The 20,730-nt window shown below is 38.3% G+C and overlaps 1 protein-coding gene across 3 annotated transcripts in view; it reads left to right on the top strand.

The window, feature by feature from the left end:
- NCOA7 (nuclear receptor coactivator 7) overlaps positions 1–20,730 on the top strand; it is a 160,552-nt gene that overhangs the window by 103,831 nt on the left and 35,991 nt on the right. For 2 of the 3 annotated variants that reach the window (XM_011985016.1, XM_011985024.1), the window contains 6 exons: positions 838–945; positions 3,674–3,787; positions 5,017–5,142; positions 7,720–7,904; positions 12,088–13,130; positions 13,780–13,948. In XM_011985016.1, the coding sequence (XP_011840406.1) occupies positions 838–945; positions 3,674–3,787; positions 5,017–5,142; positions 7,720–7,904; positions 12,088–13,130; positions 13,780–13,948 (1,745 nt within the window). The remainder of the gene's footprint in view (positions 1–837; positions 946–3,673; positions 3,788–5,016; positions 5,143–7,719; positions 7,905–12,087; positions 13,131–13,779; positions 13,949–20,730) is intronic. The other variant, XM_011985032.1, reaches the window with a different exon arrangement.

The following is a 20,730-nucleotide window of genomic DNA, read 5'->3' as shown; positions in this document are numbered from 1 at the left end:
TCATCAGAGTGACCTGCCACTAGCAAGTCTATCTGGCAACTCTGGTCAGGGAGTTTGTCCTGGGATGTTGACATGACCTCAGGGAGCCAACTTTTTTTCTGGATAGAGCTGTTTTCCAGTGAAGTTTCTCATCTCCTCACTACCCTCTATTCCTGTTCCTCCTCTACTACAGAAGGAAAGAAAAGTGTGCACCTGGGACATATGTCACAAGTTTCATAGATTTAGAGAATAACACTAATTTGACCATAGAAAATTGTGGTTTTAATGACAGTGAACAATTATTGGTAGCTAATCTGAATTTCTTTCTGATTTCCTTGTTTTCACAGTATTCATTCATCAACTTTTTGAGTACCCTCCATGTATCAAGCAGTGTGCTGAACTCAGGAGAAAACATTTTGCCAGCTTTGCCATACAAACCGGCAGTTTATAGTATACAGAAAGGTCATGCAAATAGACAGAAAATTACAAGAGAGAAAGTAGCCCCACTTCCTCTGAGGGTGGGGACTGTGTGTACATTGTATTTTTTTCTTGTTGTAGTCTTCATTATAGCTCATGGGCCTTTATTTCATATGCCTAAGTTGCACCAAAGTAAAATTAGAAATCTATTAGTGGACAGTGAAATTTGAACATGAGGAAGCCCAGAAATGAATTGCATTTAAGACTTTGCTTTAAAATGATTTTATTAAGAATTGACAACGTATTCACTCTTTTTTTTGTAGTCTATCTTGATGGAACTATTACTTTATTATTTACTCATATTGCAGATAAATTAATAGTATCTATCAAAATTGATTTTTTTGCTTTATGTATTGATTCTTACTTGTTTGATTATTCTAGGCTGGAAACCAGGACACCCTAAACTCCATAGCACTGAAATTTAACATCACTCCCAATAAATTGGTGGAACTAAATAAACTTTTCACACATACTATTGTTCCAGGCCAGGTAATTATACTCTTTTTGTATATAACTCTAGAAATTCTGCATTTATCTTTTATTGCCATTTTCAGTGTCTCACTATTGTTTGTCATAGTATTATCATAAATGATAATGTGCTTTGGTTCAATATTTTCTCTCCTTTATTTTTATTTGTTTATTTTTTGAGACAGGGTCACGCTCTGTTGCCCAGGCTGGAGTGCAGTGACACCATCATGGGTCACTGCAGCCTCTATCCCCTGGGCTCAAGCAATCCTCCCACCTCAGCCTCCCAAGTAGCTGGGATTACAGACGTGAGCCACTGCACCCAGCTCAACTTTATGATATTTTCATATTCACAGGATACCTTGGCTACACATGCTTAAAATTTTTTTTCTAGGCTAAAATGACTGCATTGCTGTATGGTTAAGAACTTTAAGACCTCAAATCCTGATTTGCATATGTGTTGGGAGCAAACCCAAAATTATTTTCTGAAGGCAATAGGAGACTTTCACCCCTGCCCATGATCCAGGCTCACTTCCATGTTGAGGTAGCACATGTTCTGGCTGCTGCCCACCTCTCTCTACAGTGCAGTCAACTGTTTAAGCTTAGGAGTTACTCTTTAGATTCAACATTTGGAATGTTCAGACGATTGAATCACAATTTCTGTTACCTAATACTTTTTTTAAGAGTTCAGATGAAAAAAAAGTTGATAATAGCGGAGAATTGCTTGGGAAAAACGCCATCCATTCATTACTCTAGTTTAGCTGTATAATATAAGATAAATAAGAGCTGTATACCAAGACCACAAAATTTTAGTCCTTTGTAAATTACTTTTTACAGAGCTATAAACTTTGACATTTGCCATTGACCCATATTGAAGATGCTGTAAAAAGCAATACTCCAAAACTGGTTATTGTATTTACTATTAGTGCATCAGAGAGGACAAATGGTTCAGTCTAGGACACTCCTTTGTATGAGATTCTATAGGAGAGTATATGTACTTCTGAGAAACTTCTTCATTTTTATCTCATGGAAATTGAATTCTGCTAATTAATGATGTCGTCTCTTTGCATTAATTATATGACAACTTAGAGTCACTTTTATGGCCCACTTCTTAATGAGTGGTTACTAGTTTTGGTGCGTATATTTTTAGTAGTAATCAATCCTCATCTTATATCTCCTTGACTTTGATTTTCCCACTTTTATTTTAATGTGTTTTTTATTGTTGTCTCAAATATTTTCTGGATTGAAGTGAGGTTTAAATGACTGGAAAGATAGGAGACAGTGAATACCAATATTGATCAGTAATCAGTTGTTACATGATTAGCTCTGCATTCTGCTTTATAACATTAAAAGTCATCATTTTAAGATTATATTTGGCCAGGCGCAGTGGCTCATCCCTCTGATCCCAGCACTTTGGAAGCCAAGGTAGGCAGATCAGTTGAGGTCAGGAGTTCAAGGACAGCCTGACCAACATGGGGAAACCCCGTCTCTACTAAAAATACAAAAATTAGCCAGTAGCCAGGCTTGGTGGTGGGCGCCTGTAATCCCAGCTACTCAGGATGCTGAGGCAGGAGAATCTCTTGAATGCGGAGGGTGGTGGTTTCTGTGAGCTGAGATCGAACCACTGCACTCCAGCTTGGGTGACAAGAGTGAAACTCCGTCTCAAAAACAAACAAGCAAAAGATTATATTTGATAGATGCCACAATGTAGCATGTCTCATTAAAAGAGTATTGAATGTCAGGATTGTAATAATGTTTTGAGAACCAGAATATTTTGCAGAAGGTTGCTATTCTGTATAATTTGGTGGGGGGGTGGGGGGTGGATTTTTAGTTTTGCATAACCCAGACACTGATGGAAGAGAAAATGCTGGGATCGTTGTATTGATATTACCTTATATAATTTATCATATAAGGACCATACTAGTTTAGAACTCAGAGCCTGCTTGGAGTTAGCAAGCTGGGTTTGTTCCATTTCTACCTGGCACAGATATTAAGTTTAGAAGCCATGCTTCTCTCTGTTCATTTCCCTTATACTATTAGTCCCCCATCCTGGAGGGCTCTCCCCTCTCTCCTATCCAATTTCTACTTATTCTTCAAGGCTTCACTTGGACCCACTTGCTTCACCTGGCCTGCCCAGAATACTTACCCACCTTCCTCTCCCTTTCTTTTTGCCTTTTTCATTTCTTTTTTTTTTTTTTTTTTTTTTTTTTTGAGGTATTGAGTCTCTCTCTGTCGCCCAGGCTGGAGTGCAGTGGCACGATCTTGGTTCACTGCAACTTCTGCCTCCTGGGTTCAAGCGATTCTTCTGCCTCAGCCTCCCCGAGTAGCTGGGACTACAGGCATGTGCCACCATGCCCAGCTAATTTTTTTGTATTTTTAGTAGAGACGAGGTTTCACCATGTTGGTCAGGCTGGTCTCAAACTCTTGACCTCAGGTGATCTGCCCATGTCGGCCTCCCAAAGTGCTGGGATTACAGGTATGAGTCACTGTGCCTGGCCTTGCTCTTCCTTTTTGAGTTCTTGCAGTGTCTATAGGCATGTTCTGTAACCTTTGTACTACACACATTCATATGCTGAGTATCATTTCATGGATTAGTCTAAGACACTATAAGTTGCTTATGAGTTTCTTGAAAGCAACTGAGGTCATTATCATGCACTAAACATGATACTGTGCAGAGAATAACTTCTCTAAACACTCACTAGTGGTTTGCCTGGTTCCGGGTACTCACCCATCTCTTCTCTCCCATTCTCAGGTCCTTTTTGTGCCAGATGCCAACTCTCCTTCCAGTACCTTAAGGCTATCATCATCCAGTCCTGGTGCTACTGTCTCTCCTTCATCATCAGATGCAGAATATGATAAACTGCCTGTATGTATATTATGTACTTCATGCACTGAAGTTCATTTTTATTAAAGAGACTTTTTGTGAGTTGTAGAATTGAACATGTTATTTTTCGCAAGATAATATCTGAAATTCTCCCTAGATGGTTGAGATTAGGTAATTGGAGAATGCATCATCTCCAAGGGAAACTTATTCACATTTAAGGTTTCAAAGGCAAAGATGGCCAGACACAGTGGCTCACGCCTGTAGTCCCAGCACTCTGGGAGGCCAAGGCAGAAGGATTGTCTGAGCCCAGGAGTTTGAGACCAGCCTGGGAAATATAATGAGACTCTGTCTCTACAAAATATTTTAAAAATTAGCCAGACATGGTGACTCACACCTGTAGTCCCACCTACTCAGGAGTGGGAGGATCACTTGAGCCTGGGAGGTTGAGGCTGTGGTAAGCCATGATTATACCACTGCACTCTAGCCTGGGTGAGAGAGTGAGACCCTGTCTCAAAAAAAAAATAAAAATAAAAAAAATTTTAAAAAGGCAAAAATGCATGTCTTGTGTAAAAGTATGAAGTTAAATTTCCAATGGCATGGATAGTTTACTTGTATTCATCCTTTTTAAAAAAAATAATAAATTGAATCACAAGTCTAATATGAATTTTTTCATTTAGGTTAGTGTTTTTGTTGTTGTTGTTGTTGTTGTTGTTGTGTGTGTGAGACAGAGTCTCTCTCTGTCACCCAGACTGCTGTAGTGCAATGGCACGGTCTTGGCTTACTGCAGTCTCCGCCTCTTGGGTTCAAGCGTTTCTCCTGCCTCAACTTCCCAAGTAGCTGGGATTACAGGCACCTGTCACTATGCCCAGCTAATTTTTGTATTTTTAGTAGAGACAGGGTTTCACTGTATTACTCAGGCCGGTCTCAAACTCCTGACCTCAGGTGATCCGCCCACCCCGGCTTCCCAAAGTGCTGGGATTACAGGCGTGAGCCACCCCACCCAGCCCAGTGAGGTTAGTTTCTAAAGACATTTCATGAGCAAGTTTTATGGGTTCATACATATGCCTTTGCTTAAAAAAAAAAAATAATTTGATTTGGATATCTGTTATTACATTTGTGATATTTTTGAAGGACAAAGGATGTTTGCCTGTTTAATGTTCCACATAAATAGAAATACTATAGTCACAGGGAATTTATGGGGCTTGATCTACCCACATAATTTGTTTGAAAAAGTGCTTTTATTTGATTTTGAAATTTTTTGCTTTCACAAGGATGCTGACTTAGCACGAAAGGCCTTAAAACCCATTGAAAGAGTCTTATCATCTACTTCTGAAGAAGACGAGCCAGGTGTGGTGAAATTTTTAAAAATGAATTGTCGATACTTCACCGATGGAAAGGTATATAGCAATGTAATTTGTTTTCTTTCCTTGAAATCTATGAAAAACTAAAGGTTACAAGTTACTGGAACAGAGGCTACATTAAAAGATCTTACCCAGCGTGTCAAGTTTAGATTTGACAAGCATCTATTAGTTTTCCTCTATTGGATGCCTGGCCATTTTGCTTATTGAGGTAAATGTTATCACAGAGTGGAAATGTGATTCTTTGTGACCTTGGATTCATTGTTTCCTTTCTTTTAGTTTGGGCCTATGAATTGTTAGGGAGATAGTATAATACACATATAACAGCAAACACTGGAGTCAGACTCACTGAATTTAAATTCTAACTCTACCACCCACTAACTCTGAGACCAGGAGCAAGGTATTTACATGTCTTAAGCTTCCATTTTTCTCATGCGTAAAATAGGAACAATAAAAAAATTAATAAGACTATTGTAATGAAAAGTGATAATGTATGTAAAGAATTTAGCACCTAATCTGGAAAATAGTAAGCTCGTAACCTGTATTTGCTGTTGGTGATATTAGTATTAATATCTACTGTATCCTGTTTTTAGTTTTTTGGTTGTTGGTTGATTGTTTTCTGGGTGTTTTTGTTTTTTTGTTTTCACATAGAACAAATTCAGCTTTTAGTGAGCCTCTGGAGAAGGGACTATCTTGATAACCAGTGAATTCCTGTGGTCATAGGAGACTTCATATGAGTTTTAGATAATAGGAAAAATATGTTACCGATGTGCATTTATAAAGTTTGCAAACAAGAATAAATAATGCTTGACATAAAGAAACTTTTTTTAAAGACAGCTTTATTGAGATGTGATTCACATAACATACAGTTCACCCAATTACAGTGTAAAATCCAGTGGTTTTTAGTTTGTTCACATAGTTGTGCAACCATCACCACAATCCATTTTAAAACATTTTTATTACCCAAAAAGAAACTCCATAACCATTAGTAGTTATTTCCCATTTCACACTCTCCCACCCTATTATTTCCCCTCCCTGCTACCCCCATCTCTGTGAGGCAATCACTTACCTACTTTCTGTCTTTCTGTATTTGCCTATTCTAGACAATTTATTATTCCTCCTTCCTAACTGTCCTTTGACCAATATCTCCCCCATCCTTCTCTTTCCCCTAAACACCTACACCTCTTTTTTTTTTTTTTTTTTTTTTTGGTGAGATAGAGTTTCGCTCTTGTCACCCAGGCTGGAGTGCAGTGGCACGATCTCTACTCACTGCAGCCTGAGTAGCTGGGACTACAGGTATGTGCCACCACATCCAGCTAATTTTGTAATTTTAGTAGAGATGGGGTTTCACCATTTTGGCCAGGCTGGTCTCAAACTCCTGACCTCAGGTGATCCAACTGCCTTGGCCTCCCAAAGTGTTAGGATTACAGGCCCGAGCCACCGCACCTGGCCCACCCATACCTCTTAGTCATCACCATTCTACTCTCTATTTCTATGAGATCAGCTTCTTTAGATTGCACATATGAGTGACATCATGCAGTATTTATCTTTGTGTGTTTGGCTTGTTTCATTTAACATAATGTTCTCCAGTTTCATCCATGTTGTTGCAAATGACAGGATTTCATTCTTTTTTTATGGCTGAATAATTTGTGTATATATAGCACATTTTCTTTATTCATCTATTGATGGATGCTTGGATTGTTTTCATATCTTGGCTATTATGAATAATGCTGCAAATAAACATGCAAGTGCAGATACCTCTTTGAGATATGATTTCGTTTTCTTTGGATATATACCTAGTAATGGGATTGCTGGATCTACAAAACTTTTTACTAAGATAATCACTAAACTCATTAAAAGTACCAAAATAAAGTATTTGCCCAAAGAAAGTTATCTGTATCCTGCTGTTCATGGTAGATAATATCCCTATGGCCATTAAGGTCTCTTTTATAATTTGAGCAACCTTCAGACTTTTAAGACTTCACCAAGCTACGACTTTTTGCTTTTAATCTCCATAGTTCAGCTGTATTCACTCTGGCTACAAAAGTTTCATATTCCTATTTATGTTGACTTTTGTTGGATGTGGGCTTTCTAAATATTTTAAAGAAAAATATCAGGACTATTCTTTGGCACTATAACTCAGAAACAGCTGCTCCCTTAGCACAGAACCATGCACTTGTTAGACACATGGGGAAGACTTGCAGAGTGAATTGTAAAGCCCCGTATTCTCGAACGGGAAAGCACTTGGACAGCCCCTCCCATTTTGTAGACAGAGAACTAGAAAATCTAGGAAATCTGAGACGTGTATGTGAGAACCAGGATCTGGGAAATCTGAGACGTATATGTGAGAACCAGCTGTGCTGTTGCAGCAGCTGTGATAGAATCAGGCTCAGTTGGTTGCCTCAGTGAGCCACATCTGTTTTCTCTGCCTCACCATCCAGCATTGCCTTTCTTCAGCCTGTTTTTCTGGTCCTCACAGAGGGGATGTAATTGTCACATAGGATACTGTGGTTCACAAAGTCCATGGAGTGGCCATCTGAGTTAGTTAAAGCTCTGTGGTAGTTGCCGAAAGCATTTCTGCCTGAAGTGATTCTGTCCTGTTGCTTTCTCCTGCAGGGTGTGGTTGGCGGTGTCATGATTGTGACTCCTAACAACATCATGTTTGACCCTCATAAGTCTGATCCTCTGGTTATTGAAAATGGGTGTGAGGAGTATGGTCTCATCTGCCCCATGGAAGAGGTGGTTTCCATTGCGCTCTACAATGACATTTCTCACATGAAGATCAAAGATGCCTTGCCATCGTAAGACATTTCTTTGTTTACCAGGAAAAAGGGGGTGTTGAGAGTTAAATGTAGCTTAAAAATGAGGGCATTCGCATGATTGCGGGATTGTGTAGACGTGGTTTCGAAGGTGGAAGATTTGTGCACTGAAGAAAATGAGAAAAATGAGAAGAAATGAAAAGAATAAAGTCAATGAGGGGAAAAGTTGAACATATAAAGATTAAAGGAGAAAAAGAAGCCATCATGTTAAAATAGTATTTGTTTGGCTTATTTTTCTAAAAAGCAGTGCATGTTCTTAATGAAATTATGGAAGAAGAAAGGCATTTTTCTGAAAGAAGTGTATCCAACTATCAGTAAGAGAATAATGTTTTCTTCTGGGTGTAACTAAGGAGAGTTATGTTTGTCTTCATTTAACTTCTAGGAAAGGCAGTCTCCCTGACTCATTTCCTCCCTCAGTCCTGCACAGTGAGAGGTTTGGGTCAAGTAGAGTAGTAACCACCTTCGCATGCTGTGAAAAGGGAGTAATACCAATTTGCTTTTTCCCTGAAATGTAGATTAACTTCAGTCCTGATTACTTTTGCCTTAGAATGCAGGATTTATTGTTAAAAAAGAGAGGGAAGCTCCGCAGGAAAAAAAAAAAAAGAGTTAAGAAAGCTCGGGGAATTGATTAACTTATACAGATGATCTGATTTTTACTGTCCTTTTGCTCTACTGTGTCTGTTTCTCTATAAAAACCAGCAGTAAAAAATTTTAAGAACCTTCTGTGATGGGAAGAGGCGGAGCAGTAGGTCCTAACAGTACAGAGGGAAACTAGCCCTTGGGGCTCATATGAAAAAAAAAAAAAAAAAAGGAAATTACTAGGGAGCTAAACCAGACACAAAATCCCTGGGGGTTTATGCAAGTAGATTCCCCTGGACTCCTACAGCCGTTAGAATCTGGTCCAGGCAGCCCTTCCCCAACCTCAAGCCACTGAAGATAGCACCAGAGCATGGGCCCTGAAGTAGTTTCCAAATTTTGCTGCCAGAAGTGTCTAAATGGGTGGCCAAACAAATAGGGGCATTCCCTACTGAAATATGGCTCCTAAGGGAGTAGTACCGTTGCACATCTTCAGCCTAGGATCTTAATTATTCTATTTAATAATAGACAGTACCTCTTTAATTTTTTTTTTTTTTTTTTTTTGAGACGGAGTCTCGCTCTGTCGCCCAGGTTGGAGTGCAGTGGCCAGATCTCAGCTCACTGCAAGCTCCGCCTCCCGGGTTTACGCCATTCTCCTGCCTCAGCCTCCCGAGTAGCTGGGACTACAGGCGCCCGCCACCTCGCCCTGCTAGTTTTTTGTATTTTTTTCGTAGAAACGGGGTTTCACCGTGTTAGCCAGGATGATCTCGATCTCCTGACCTCGTGATCCGCTCGTCTCGGCCTCCCAAAGTGCTGGGATTACAGGCTTGAGCCACCGCGCCCGGCGACAGTACCTCTTTATATAAAAACTTATCTCATTGTGAGATTATGTTTAATGATCTCGATTATAAGGGATAATGCCATGATTACAGGAAAAGAGCAGAGTTAAGAATCAGCTTCCAATTTGTTGAAATTATTTCAGGGTTGCGCATTGATTCCTGCCTTGGATGCAGGTATATAAAGGATTTTTAGTCTAATAAACAAGAATGTGTGAGAATCAGTGTGAAATAAACTTTGTATTGTCTTCAGAATTTCATAAATTGTTTAAAAGTTAAAAATTACTTAAAACATCATTATTACCGACAGTTTAATAACACTAAGTACAAATTACCCCATGGCAACGTGCAATAGTTTTTAAAAGTGGATGTGTGTAAAACTCCTCCATCCTCACCTTCAACTTTGGTACTTGTGTGAGAGTGTGTGTGTGTGTGCCCGCACGCGCGTGCATGCACACACGTGCAGGACGTTTTGTGGCTCCAGCTGCCACAGTGAGTAAGAAGGGAACAACTGAAAGGATTATTGATCATCATTAGGTGCCCGGCTAAGTCTAGAAAACATTAATTAACAAACTAGCCAGTTGACACCATTATGTACACTTGGCAACTGCACTGCAGAAAAAGCAGATAGTGAAATTAATCTCAAGTACGGAATGGGCAGTTTGGATTAGGTAAAAGAAGAAAGGGGTAGACAAGGTAATCTAGAAAGCTAATTAGAATGCAGTTGAAGGTATTTTTGTAGGGGTCAAGCTAGGTAGAGAAGGGGAAGAAAGTTTTGCTTATTAATCAAGTATGTGGAAACTTGGGTTTCTTTGTTGCAGGACTTCTGACAGCCTTTAATATGCCTAATTAAGTTCTGAGTTCCAATAGGGAGATTATGCTACATTTCACTAACTTATTTGAATCTAGGATGGAAACATTTTTAACATCTCCTGGGATGCTGGTGTTGGGCAAAACATTTTGTGTTTGCAAGTTCCTGCAGAACAGAGATTCTGTCACAATTGTATTTCAGAATACAGCACTTAGGGGCTCAATGAATGCTTATTAAATTGAAATGAATTATAAATTACGAAGGCTTTTTAAAGCATTTGTTGGAGCCAACCAATTACGTAGGCTTTTATTTTCTATTGGAAAAAGCATGAACCTTTCTTGCAGATGGTTTATAAAGTCACTTTGGGAAGACAGTCTTTTGGAACTTCAGAACTTCCTGGTACTTTGTTGCTTTATTGTCATAACCATTTATTTCAAAGCCAAAATAGCAGATAAAGTTTTATCTGAAGATGATCTGACCTTTTTAGAAAATATAATTATTTCTGAAAATTGAAATGTTATTCTTTAAAAGGGTTTTTATATCTCTGCATTTCAACCCAGTAATGACACTACTAGTAGCAGTGGTAAGTGGATGGGTTTACTCAAGATATTTCCAATCATATTTTTTACACATATTTGAAATTATTACTATTTTTATTTTCAACTTTTATTTTAAGTTCAAGGGTACATGTGCAAGATGTGCAGCTTTGTTACATAGGTGCGTGCCATGGTGGTTTGCTGCTCTTTTTAAAGTATATTTCTTGATCATTTATTTTACACTTGGGAGAACATGTTTAATCAATATTTTTATGTAATTCCAATCTGGGAAATAGAGCATCTGTTATTAGGGAAAGATAATTGACTGCATCCCAGTACAATGTGTTTCAGCTGATAAACGAGCTGCACCATTGCTGTAAAGTAAAGCGATATTGTTATAAAATGAAATATTTACTTAAGAAATGTAAGTATTATACATTTTTGAGACAGAGTCTCGCTCTGTCGCCCAGGCTGGAGTGCAGTGGCGCAATCTCGGCTCACTGCAAGCTCCGCCTCCCAGGTTCACGCCATTCTCCTGCCTCAGCCTCCTGAGTAGCTGGGACTACAGGCGCCCGCCACCGCGCCCGGCTAATTTTTTGTATTTTTAGTAGAAACGGGGTTTCACCGTGGTCTCGATCTCCTGACCTTGTGATCCGCCCGCCTCGGCCTCCCAAAGTGCTGGGATTACAGGCGTGAGCCACCGCGCCCAGCTTATACATAAGAGCTTTTTAATAAGATTCACTTTTCTATACATTTTTAAATTATAAGATGGAGCAATTGCCATATACCAACAATAATAGTGGAAGCTTCCTCTTGCATCTCCTTTGGGAGTAGAGGGCTGTCTATGATTAGAAGCATCAGATCCTAAGCCATGAAACCCAGAATCAGGGTTCAAGGTCAGTGATTTTATATGGAGCAGTTAAGTGAGTAGCTACTAAGTCAATGAGCATTTCAAAATTAGTGTAATTGTTTTCTATACTATTTGATGAAAAGGAAAAGGTTTGCACATTTAAGGAATTTTAGACATTGATACTAAAATATTTCCTCTTCTTTATCCTTTCCTTCGTGAAAGTCAGATACATTATTATTTCATATTTAGAAATCTTATGGGTAACATCTCCATGTTCATGTATAACTTCCAAATTCATCATGTGCTTCCAGTAGGATATGCAACTCTCATGGTTCATTCTTTCACCATTTCCTTTAGTTGACTTATGTTTCATTTTGAAATCAATTTCTTGATTTTATTTTTTTATTCTGAAATCATTTGAACATAAATTTAAGTTGTGGTATATTTATGTATTAGTTTTTCGTTGCGTTTCTGTTTTGTTTTTTGCCTTTCCTCCATTTTGTTTTTGGTTTTATTTTTAACATTCCATGTGCACCCACCATTTCTCCCCCAACAGTGACCTACCTCAGGATCTTTGTCCTCTGTACAGGCCTGGAGAATGGGAAGACCTTGCTTCAGAAAAGGATATCAACCCATTCAGTAAGTTCAAATCTATCAACAAGGAAAAACGACAGCAGAATGGAGAGAAAATCATGACTTGGGATTCCAGACCAACAGTACCTTTGGAGAAGTCCACAGAACACACACCTACAAAGCCCTCAGGCAGCTCTGTGTCAGAGAAATTAAAGAAACTGGAATCTTCTAGGGAGACATCCCATGGCTCTCCCACAGTGACTAAGCTTAGCAAGGAACCTTCCAACACTTCTGCTGCATTTGAATCTACAGCCAAAGAAAACTTTCTAGGGGAAGATGATGATTTTGTTGACTTGGAAGAACTTTCTTCTCAAACTGATGGTGGAATGGACAAAAAAGACACCTCAAAGGAGTGCCTTTCTCTTGACCCAGAGGAACGAAAGAAGGTTGAGTCACAAATAAACAATTCAGCCGTGGAAATGCAGGTGCAGTCTGCTCTAGCCTTTTTGGGAACAGAAAATGATGTTGAACTGAAGGGGGCGCTAGATTTAGAAACCTGTGAGAAGCAGGATATAATGCCAGAAGTGGACAAGCAGTCTGGTTCACCAGAAAGCCGGGTAGAAAACACACTGAACATACATGAAGATCTAGATAAAGTTAAACTCATTGAATATTACCTAAATAAGAACAAAGAAGGGTCACAGGTATCTGAAAATTTGCAGAAAACAGAATTAAGTGATGGAAAAAGTATTGAACCAGGGGGAATAGACATTACCCTTAGTAGTTCTCTTTCCCAGGCAGGCAATCCCCTAACTGAGGGCAATAAAGAGCCAGATAAGACCTGTGTGAAAGAGAGAGAGCCCCTCCCAGTAAAACTGAACTCTTCTACAGAAGAAAATGTGATTAAAGAGGCTCTAGACTCCTCTTTGGAATCTACTCTGGACAACAGCTGTCAAGGTGCACAAATGGATAATAAATCTGAAGTTCAGTTGTGGCTGTTAAAGAGAATTCAGGTACCCATTGAAGGTAAGCTGTTTTTCTTTAATGCCTTTATATTCTGTTGTATAATTGCCTTTCTACAATTTGCACATGTAATACCCAAATTAGTACAATTATTTGAAAACAATGTTTTCTCAATAGAGTATATCTTTGCTGATAGCATTAACAATTGGAGAGAAAATTTACAAGATATGGTATCTATTTTGGAACTTGAGCTATGACATAGATCTCTAGATACCTACTTCAAAAGTAGTTTACTTTTAATCTTTCAAGCTACTTCCTTTTTTTAACCTTTGTTTTCTAAATCTAGAGGAGTTTAAACTGTTTTTGAAGAGATCTCAATTCTAAACTGAATTGCATTGTTATAATTGGATTATCAGTAGCATTCATTAATATGAATTGTCCCAATTCTCCATTATTTGCTATTCTGTTGGTTTTTATACTTATTTTCAGTATGTAGCAACTCATGGGATGTACTTCAACCTGAAACAACCAAAGCTTTTTCCTTGTGTACTAAAAAAGGCTTGAAAATTTTATTAGTCCTGATATGATGTTGTAGGATGTTTCTGCAAAGTTTTGACTAAGAGAGGATTGTGCACTATCCTTTTTAAGTTGAAAAGTTCTTCTATGATCAATTTGTCAATATTGAGGAAGAGTTTTTTCATGTGTGATTCAGATATACTTCCTTCAAAAGCAGAAAAAAGCAAGACCCCACCCATGTTCCTGTGCATCAAAGTGGGAAAACCAATGAGAAAATCTTTTGCCACTCACACTGCAGCCATGGTCCAGCAGTACGGCAAACGGAGAAAGCAGCCAGAGTACTGGTTTGCTGTTCCTCGGGAGAGGTGAGTGTGGGCTACAATGGAAAGTCTGTGGGTCTGTTAGGTTTGGATTGCATTTTGATATTCCTTATCTTAAAATACTTCATTTTATTATTGATTAAGAGCATTATCTGAATTGGAGATTTTAGAATTCTAGAAGGATATTATTTAAAGTGGCTTTCTGCTAAATGGTGATTTTAATATAACAAATATGGAGCCGTCATAGGTACTATGTTCTGAACCACTTTCATAACTTTCTACCAAGTTGATTTTTAAGTGAAAGAAGAATTTGATGTTCTCAAGTACCAGTAATTAGAAGTGATCTTTCATTGAGGATGAAGGAATACTATGGAGCAGATCCAAATGCCTCTTAAATGCGAGAAAGAGGCAGGATTATAATATTTAAAGTGCTTACAATTCTAGGGAATGAAATATTTGTTGGCTTTATGGAGGGAGTGTCTATAGCTCAGCAGCATGAGAAATGTGATGCCCTGGATAGGTTCAAGGAGCTGTATACTCCTAGAAAAGATTGTATTTTTAAATCACCAAAGAAGATACCTTCTTGGTTATGTGGCAGTCTAGAATAGGAGGGATAGTGGCATAGAAATTCTTCAACAGTATATCATTGAGGATGTCTTTATAATAAAAATAATTAGGGAATATTCTTTTTAGAAACAAATGCTTTTATTTCATATATGTGGTAGAATAAAAATGTCTTATAGAGTCCCTGCAATTAGTTTTCAACACAGTTAAAACCATGCATCTTGCCTCTTAAAAACATCATCATCTAGCCAGATCTTCTGGCTAACACACCTGCCAAGAGCAAACACACTCGGCAAGCTTCCATAACATGATTTCTCAGTAAACAAAATTAAATTCTAAGCAAGGGTGCACCTTCTGGCTGATTATTACCTAGAATGATCATTCTCATCGGGAGAGTTGTCTCATGTTAATAAATTATAGTTTGATGTGAAAAACAATAGGCTTTTTATTAATGAATTTGCTAACAGCTTTTACCTGTCTTAGACACAAACCCACATTAACGCAGGCATTAAACATAACTTGTTTTGCATTTATGTAATATACTCCTTCACCTGTGCCTGCAGCCCCCACAGTATCTCCTGGAAATTTAGGGATATTGAGGAGAACGAGGAGAAAATGTATCTTTTTTGGTTATTATTTTAAAGTGTTTCAAAGAAGCAGTGCAGATTTCTGAAGCTCTGTTAAAATTGGAGTCCTAGAATCAGAATTTTACAGCTAAATAATACCTAAGAGATTTAGGCCCATTCTTGATTTTCTAGGTGAGGAAAACAAAGCGCTGAAACTTTCAGTTACATTGTGGGTTGTGTAAACTTGATCATCTGTCAGAAAAACTACCTATCATATATATCACTTTTTCTCTGGAAAAATGTATTATTTATAATATAAGACAATTGTGTTTTTTTCGGTTGTGTTATCTTTGCTAGGACTGTCTGCACCAAGGTCTCTTGTAGAATAACTGAAGCAATCCCACACATGTAATTATTTTACTGTCATTTTTAACCCAGAAGAAATCTTAAAGCTAAAAGAGTACTTCTCTTTGACTTCTTATACCACTTCAAGTGGTTTTTGTAAACTTTTAAAAGCAGGTCAACTTTGCGAGGCTGAGGTGGGTGGTTCACCTGAGGTCAGGAGTTTGAGACCAGCCTGGCCAATATGGTGAAACCCCATCTCTACTAAAAATACAAAAATAATTAGCCTGGTGTGGTGGCAGGTGCCTGTAATCCTAGCTACTCAGGAGGCTGAGACATTAGAATCACTTGAACCCAGGAGGCAGAGATTGCAGTGAGCTGAGATCACACCACTGCACTCCAGCCTGGGCAACAGAGTGAGACTTTGTCTCAAAAACCAAACAAACAAAAAGAAAGCAGGTCACTGGTGGGATTCTATTCTATTGTATTTTATAGTGTCCATTACTTGTTTACCTTCGGGTAGCAAATAACCTGGTAGCAAATACCTTTGGGTAGCAATTAAATACTTAGTTTTCTTTCTTGAACTAATTATGAATCAACCAAATATTTTCTTGGAAGTGTTATGTTACACTGTGTTAATGACAATAGTTTTTTTGTGTAGATGTTAGGAATTTTTTTGTGGTAACCATTGCTTCATGTATTTCCATGTCTACCTCCCCTGAAGAGACCCACGTTTTAGTTTAAGTAGGGGGAAGATAAAGCAGTCCCATGGTTAATTCTCATCCAGACCTCCACAGTAAGAAATATTTATTCTTGTTTCTACTTCATGAAATTCTTCAGGACTTAAGGCTCAACAGAAATCCTTAAGGGGGAGCTAAGAAGTGGCATGTACAGCTTTTCTCACTTCAGTTATAATTTCTGGATTCCCTCGCTGCAGCAAACTGAATGTTTCTACTTGCCTTTCTGTTTAATGGATCCATGCATTCATAGGAGTTTCAGTTGGCAGAGTGAAGCCACCCTAGGAGTGGCTCCCTTCCCCTTCGTGGATTACAGTGTCCTTTTCATAGACTTTATAGATATGACGACTTGTTCTGTTTAGGCAGGTCTCTTTGACTTATCCACTATATTGAAGCTCCTTGTCACAGGATAATTAAATTTTGATGGTGTCACTTCACAAATGTACGTCTCACTGTTTCTCTCTATTGTTCCTAATACTTTTTTAAAATGTTTACCTTTTCCTTTATTGTTATTACTACTAAAAAGTTAACTCTACGAAATTGCTCCTCCTTTATTTACAACGTACCCTGTGGGTTTCCCAACTCCATCAATGTATGAATAATCTACCAAGTCAGACCATAGAGAGGGCAGGGCTGGGGGGCCAGAGGGTGGTAAGGAGAGCAACAATGGAAGCCTTGCATAGTCTCCGTTAATCTCCTCTGTTTTGGGTGAGTCTTTTTCTCTGTAGCAATTCTTACTAAATTTTAGATACTAGAAATTAGAGATGTGAAGTAGTTAAAAACTGCCTAAATACGTAATAGTCTTATTTACCTTGGTAGAAGTTATCAGAAGATCTAAGACCTCCATGAATCCAGGAAAACCAGCAGTTTCTTCTTGCACACCTGGACACTACGACTTGAAACATACTCAGGTTCACTGAGAATTAAATACTTGTTAACCTTCTGTCCTCCCTGTCTCCATTGCAGCTTGCAAAATCAGGTGCTTCTCTTGAGACAGCTGAAGATAATAGTGATGTGCTGGGGAGATTTACAGTTTCCACAACTCTACTTATAAACCTGGCAGATGCTGGCTGCTGCTTTCACGCTTGGTGCTAGTTTAAACATAAGGACAATGTTCCACCGTATTTTAATCATCTAGTACAAAATTTCTCAACCTTAACACTATTGATGTTTTGGACTACTAGTTTGTTGTTGGGTGAGGGTGGGGGTGAATTGTATGTTTAGCAACCTCCATGGCCTCTCCCCACTATCTGCTAATAGCATCTCCCCAGTTGTGGTAAACAAAAGTACCTCCAGAGGTTGCTAAAATGTCCCCTGGAGGACAAAATCACTTCACATTGAGAACCACTGGTCAAGTACTAGACCCAGGCCTGTGTACCATTCTGAAAGTGGGGTTGTAAGCCACAATAGCTCAATAATGTAAAGATTTGACTCCTGTCCTCTCCCCTAGAAGAGGTGTAGAGTCTTGGGCTGAAATAATGATCCTCAGAACCAGGCAGACGTGAATGGGAATCTCCAGAAGTGGGAGCCCTTGAATGAGATACTTTATCCCCTTGTACCATAACTTCTTAATTTAAAAAATAGATCAATAAGGACAATGTGAAGTTTAAAGTTCGATGCAGAAGATAGATACCTTACACATTCATCATCACAGACAAGGAGAAGGCAGAAAAACTAAAACAGTCCTTGACCCCTGGTTTGGCAGTGAAGGAGCTGAAATGAACCAGACACACTGATTTAGACTGTATTAACCCATTTAACGTTTGCACCAAGAATACTGTGCTGGCAGCAAGCTGTACTTTTTTTTTTTTTTTTCCTAAATGGGAAATGGGTTAAGATATTTTAAAAAATTTAAATATAGATGATTATAAGCATTAAGTAATTAGATCATATTTGAACAAATAATGATTGAGTACATACTACCTGGCAGGCAGGCACTTATTTACTTAGTTCTAGATAAGTAAGACTGGGACCCTATCCCAAGAACCTTATGAAAAGTGATTGAAGATAGTTCTTAACACCTTGTAGAGATATAATATTCCATGAATTTGGATACTGTTTTATATTTTAAAAACCAGCATTGTCTTTTTCCCTCCTTCCCTTTCTTATTGCTAACAGATTGTCCTTGATTAGAAAGAACCAATAATTCTTCTCTAGAGTAAAACTGTTCTCTTTTTTCCAATTATTTATAGCCTTTTAATCTCTGAAATATTTTATAATAATTAATTCTATATTATTCAGCTTTTAAAATAAATAAGATGGAAATAGTGTTAAGTAGCAGGAATTGTGTAGAGTTTGTCAAGCCATGCATAAATGTTTAATCCAAACTTTAAATTGGTTAGTGTGATTTTTTTTTTTTTTTTTTTTTTTTGGTGTGTGTGTGATCTGTATAATAAGTAAGCTAATAAGAAAGCGAAGGGAGAGAAGGAGAGGGAAAGCTCATAGGGTTTACATTTTTATTTTTGTTTAACTTGATAAAAAGTATGCTGAGATAACTTTTGTTAACATTTGAACATACAGATAAACCAAAAGGAAATGGAGAAAGAATCTATTTTGCAATCGGCTTTTTTTCCGCTTAATATGCTGTGTACATTTTCCACATCATATGCTGCGTTAGGCCTTTCTTGGGTTGCTATAAAGAAATACCTGTGGGTGGTTAATTTATCGGAAACAAAGAAATACCTGTGGGTGGTTAATTTATCAGAAACAAAAGTTTAACTGGCTCACAGTTCTGCAGGCTGTGCAGGAAGCATAGTGCTGGCTATCTGCTTCTGTTGAGGCCTCAGGAAGCTTACAAAACCTAGGCAGAAGGCAAAGACAGTGCAGGCCTCTCACAGGGCAGGAGTGGAAATGAGAGAGAGTAGGGGGATTTACTACACACTTTTAAGCAACCAGATCTCGGGAGAACTCACTACGGCGAGGACAGCACCAAGCGATGAGGGATCTGCTCCCATGACTCAAACACCTCCTACCAACCTTCACCTCCAACATTGGGGATTACATTTTGACATGAGATATGGCTGGGTCACAGATCTCAACCATATCATATGCTATATTATTTATATATATATACACACACACACAATACAGTTAGCACACCATTATGTTTTCTGATTGATTTACTCATGTACTTACTTTGGATATTAGGTTCTTTTGAATTTTTGGCCATTATAAGCAATGTTACTTTATTTTATTTTTTATTTTTATTTTTTTTTTTTTTTGAGACAGAGTCTCGCTCTGTCGCCCAGGCTGGAGTGCAGTGGCCGGATCTCAGCTCACTACAAGCTCCGCCTCCCGGGTTTACGCCATTCTCCTGCTTCAGCCTCCTGAGTAGCTGGGATTACAGGTGCCCGCCACCTCGCCCGGCTAGTTTTTTGTATTTTTTAGTAGAGACGGGGTTTCACCGTGTTAGCCAGGATGGTCTCGATCTGCTGACCTCGTGATCTGCCCGTCTCAGCCTCCCAAAGTGCTGGGATTAAGCAATGTTCCTTTAAAAGTATCTGTAAAATCCTTCAGGGAGTCTTATGAAATCAAAGAATATGTTTAAGGCTTTAAATACATGTTGCACATGAAAGTGTGTGGCCATGTATACACCCACCAGCATAAGAGTATCCTTTTCCCCAGATGCTTGGAACACTGAGTATTATGATTCTCTATATCTAATTCGGTAGATGAATAAAGAAACAAATGTAGCTATAAAATGTCTTATTTTAAAGGTGAGTGAGCACTTTTTATATAACATTTGTTTGACATAAGGTAAGGCTAATTGAGGCCGGAGAGTTTTGGTTCTGTGTGATTCCTTTCATAAATAAATTTTATGGGTGGGCGTGATGGCTCATGCCTGTAATCCCAGCACTTTTGGGAGACTGAGGTGGACAGCTTGCTTCAGCTCAGAACTTGAAGACCAGCCTGGACAACATGGTGAAATCACATCTCTACAAAAAAGTACAAAAATTAGCTGGATGGTGGCACACACCTGTAGTCCCAGCTACTCAAGAGGCTGAGGTGGGAAGATCACTTGAGCCTGAGATGTTGAGGCTGCAGTGAGCTAAAATCATGCCTCTGCACTCCAACCTTGACAAAAGAGCAAGACCCTGTCTCAAAAAAAAAAAAAAAAATTAATTTAAAAAATTATTTATACCTTAATATAAAAATGTGTAATACATTTATTTGTTAAAAAGTATTCTAAAGTTCTATTTCTCTAATTGGCTTCTATTTAGGATCAGCAAACTAATTTGTACTCAATAGACAGTTGTGTTTTGTGTTTGCACTTGTGTTTAGGATAAATTCATTATGTATAAGTTAAATTGATTCTGTTTTAGAAAGCATGATAAGTTATTACATAATGTCAAGCATAATTCAGTGTCTCACAATCTCATTTAATATTTGGGATTTTTGTGCTTTCACAATAAAAATGAGTAACGTATACATGCACACACAGGTATCTGTCAGTTTAAAAGGTATAATCTATGTTGTGTATATATACCTTATAATCCAATTTGAGACTAACAGTAGTATTTCCTGTAGTATAGTTCATCACCCAGAGTTCTCCATGGTTGCCTGGACCAAAGAGTAGAACCAAGAGCTCAACTCCCCTTTTTAAGAAATGGTACCTTTT

This window comes from Mandrillus leucophaeus, unplaced genomic scaffold, assembly GCF_000951045.1.
Source record: "Mandrillus leucophaeus isolate KB7577 unplaced genomic scaffold, Mleu.le_1.0 Scaffold1067, whole genome shotgun sequence".
Classification (NCBI taxonomy): domain Eukaryota; kingdom Metazoa; phylum Chordata; class Mammalia; order Primates; family Cercopithecidae; genus Mandrillus; species Mandrillus leucophaeus.
Note: the sequence above shows the minus strand (reverse complement) of the source record. Positions and strands in the feature narration are given on the sequence as shown.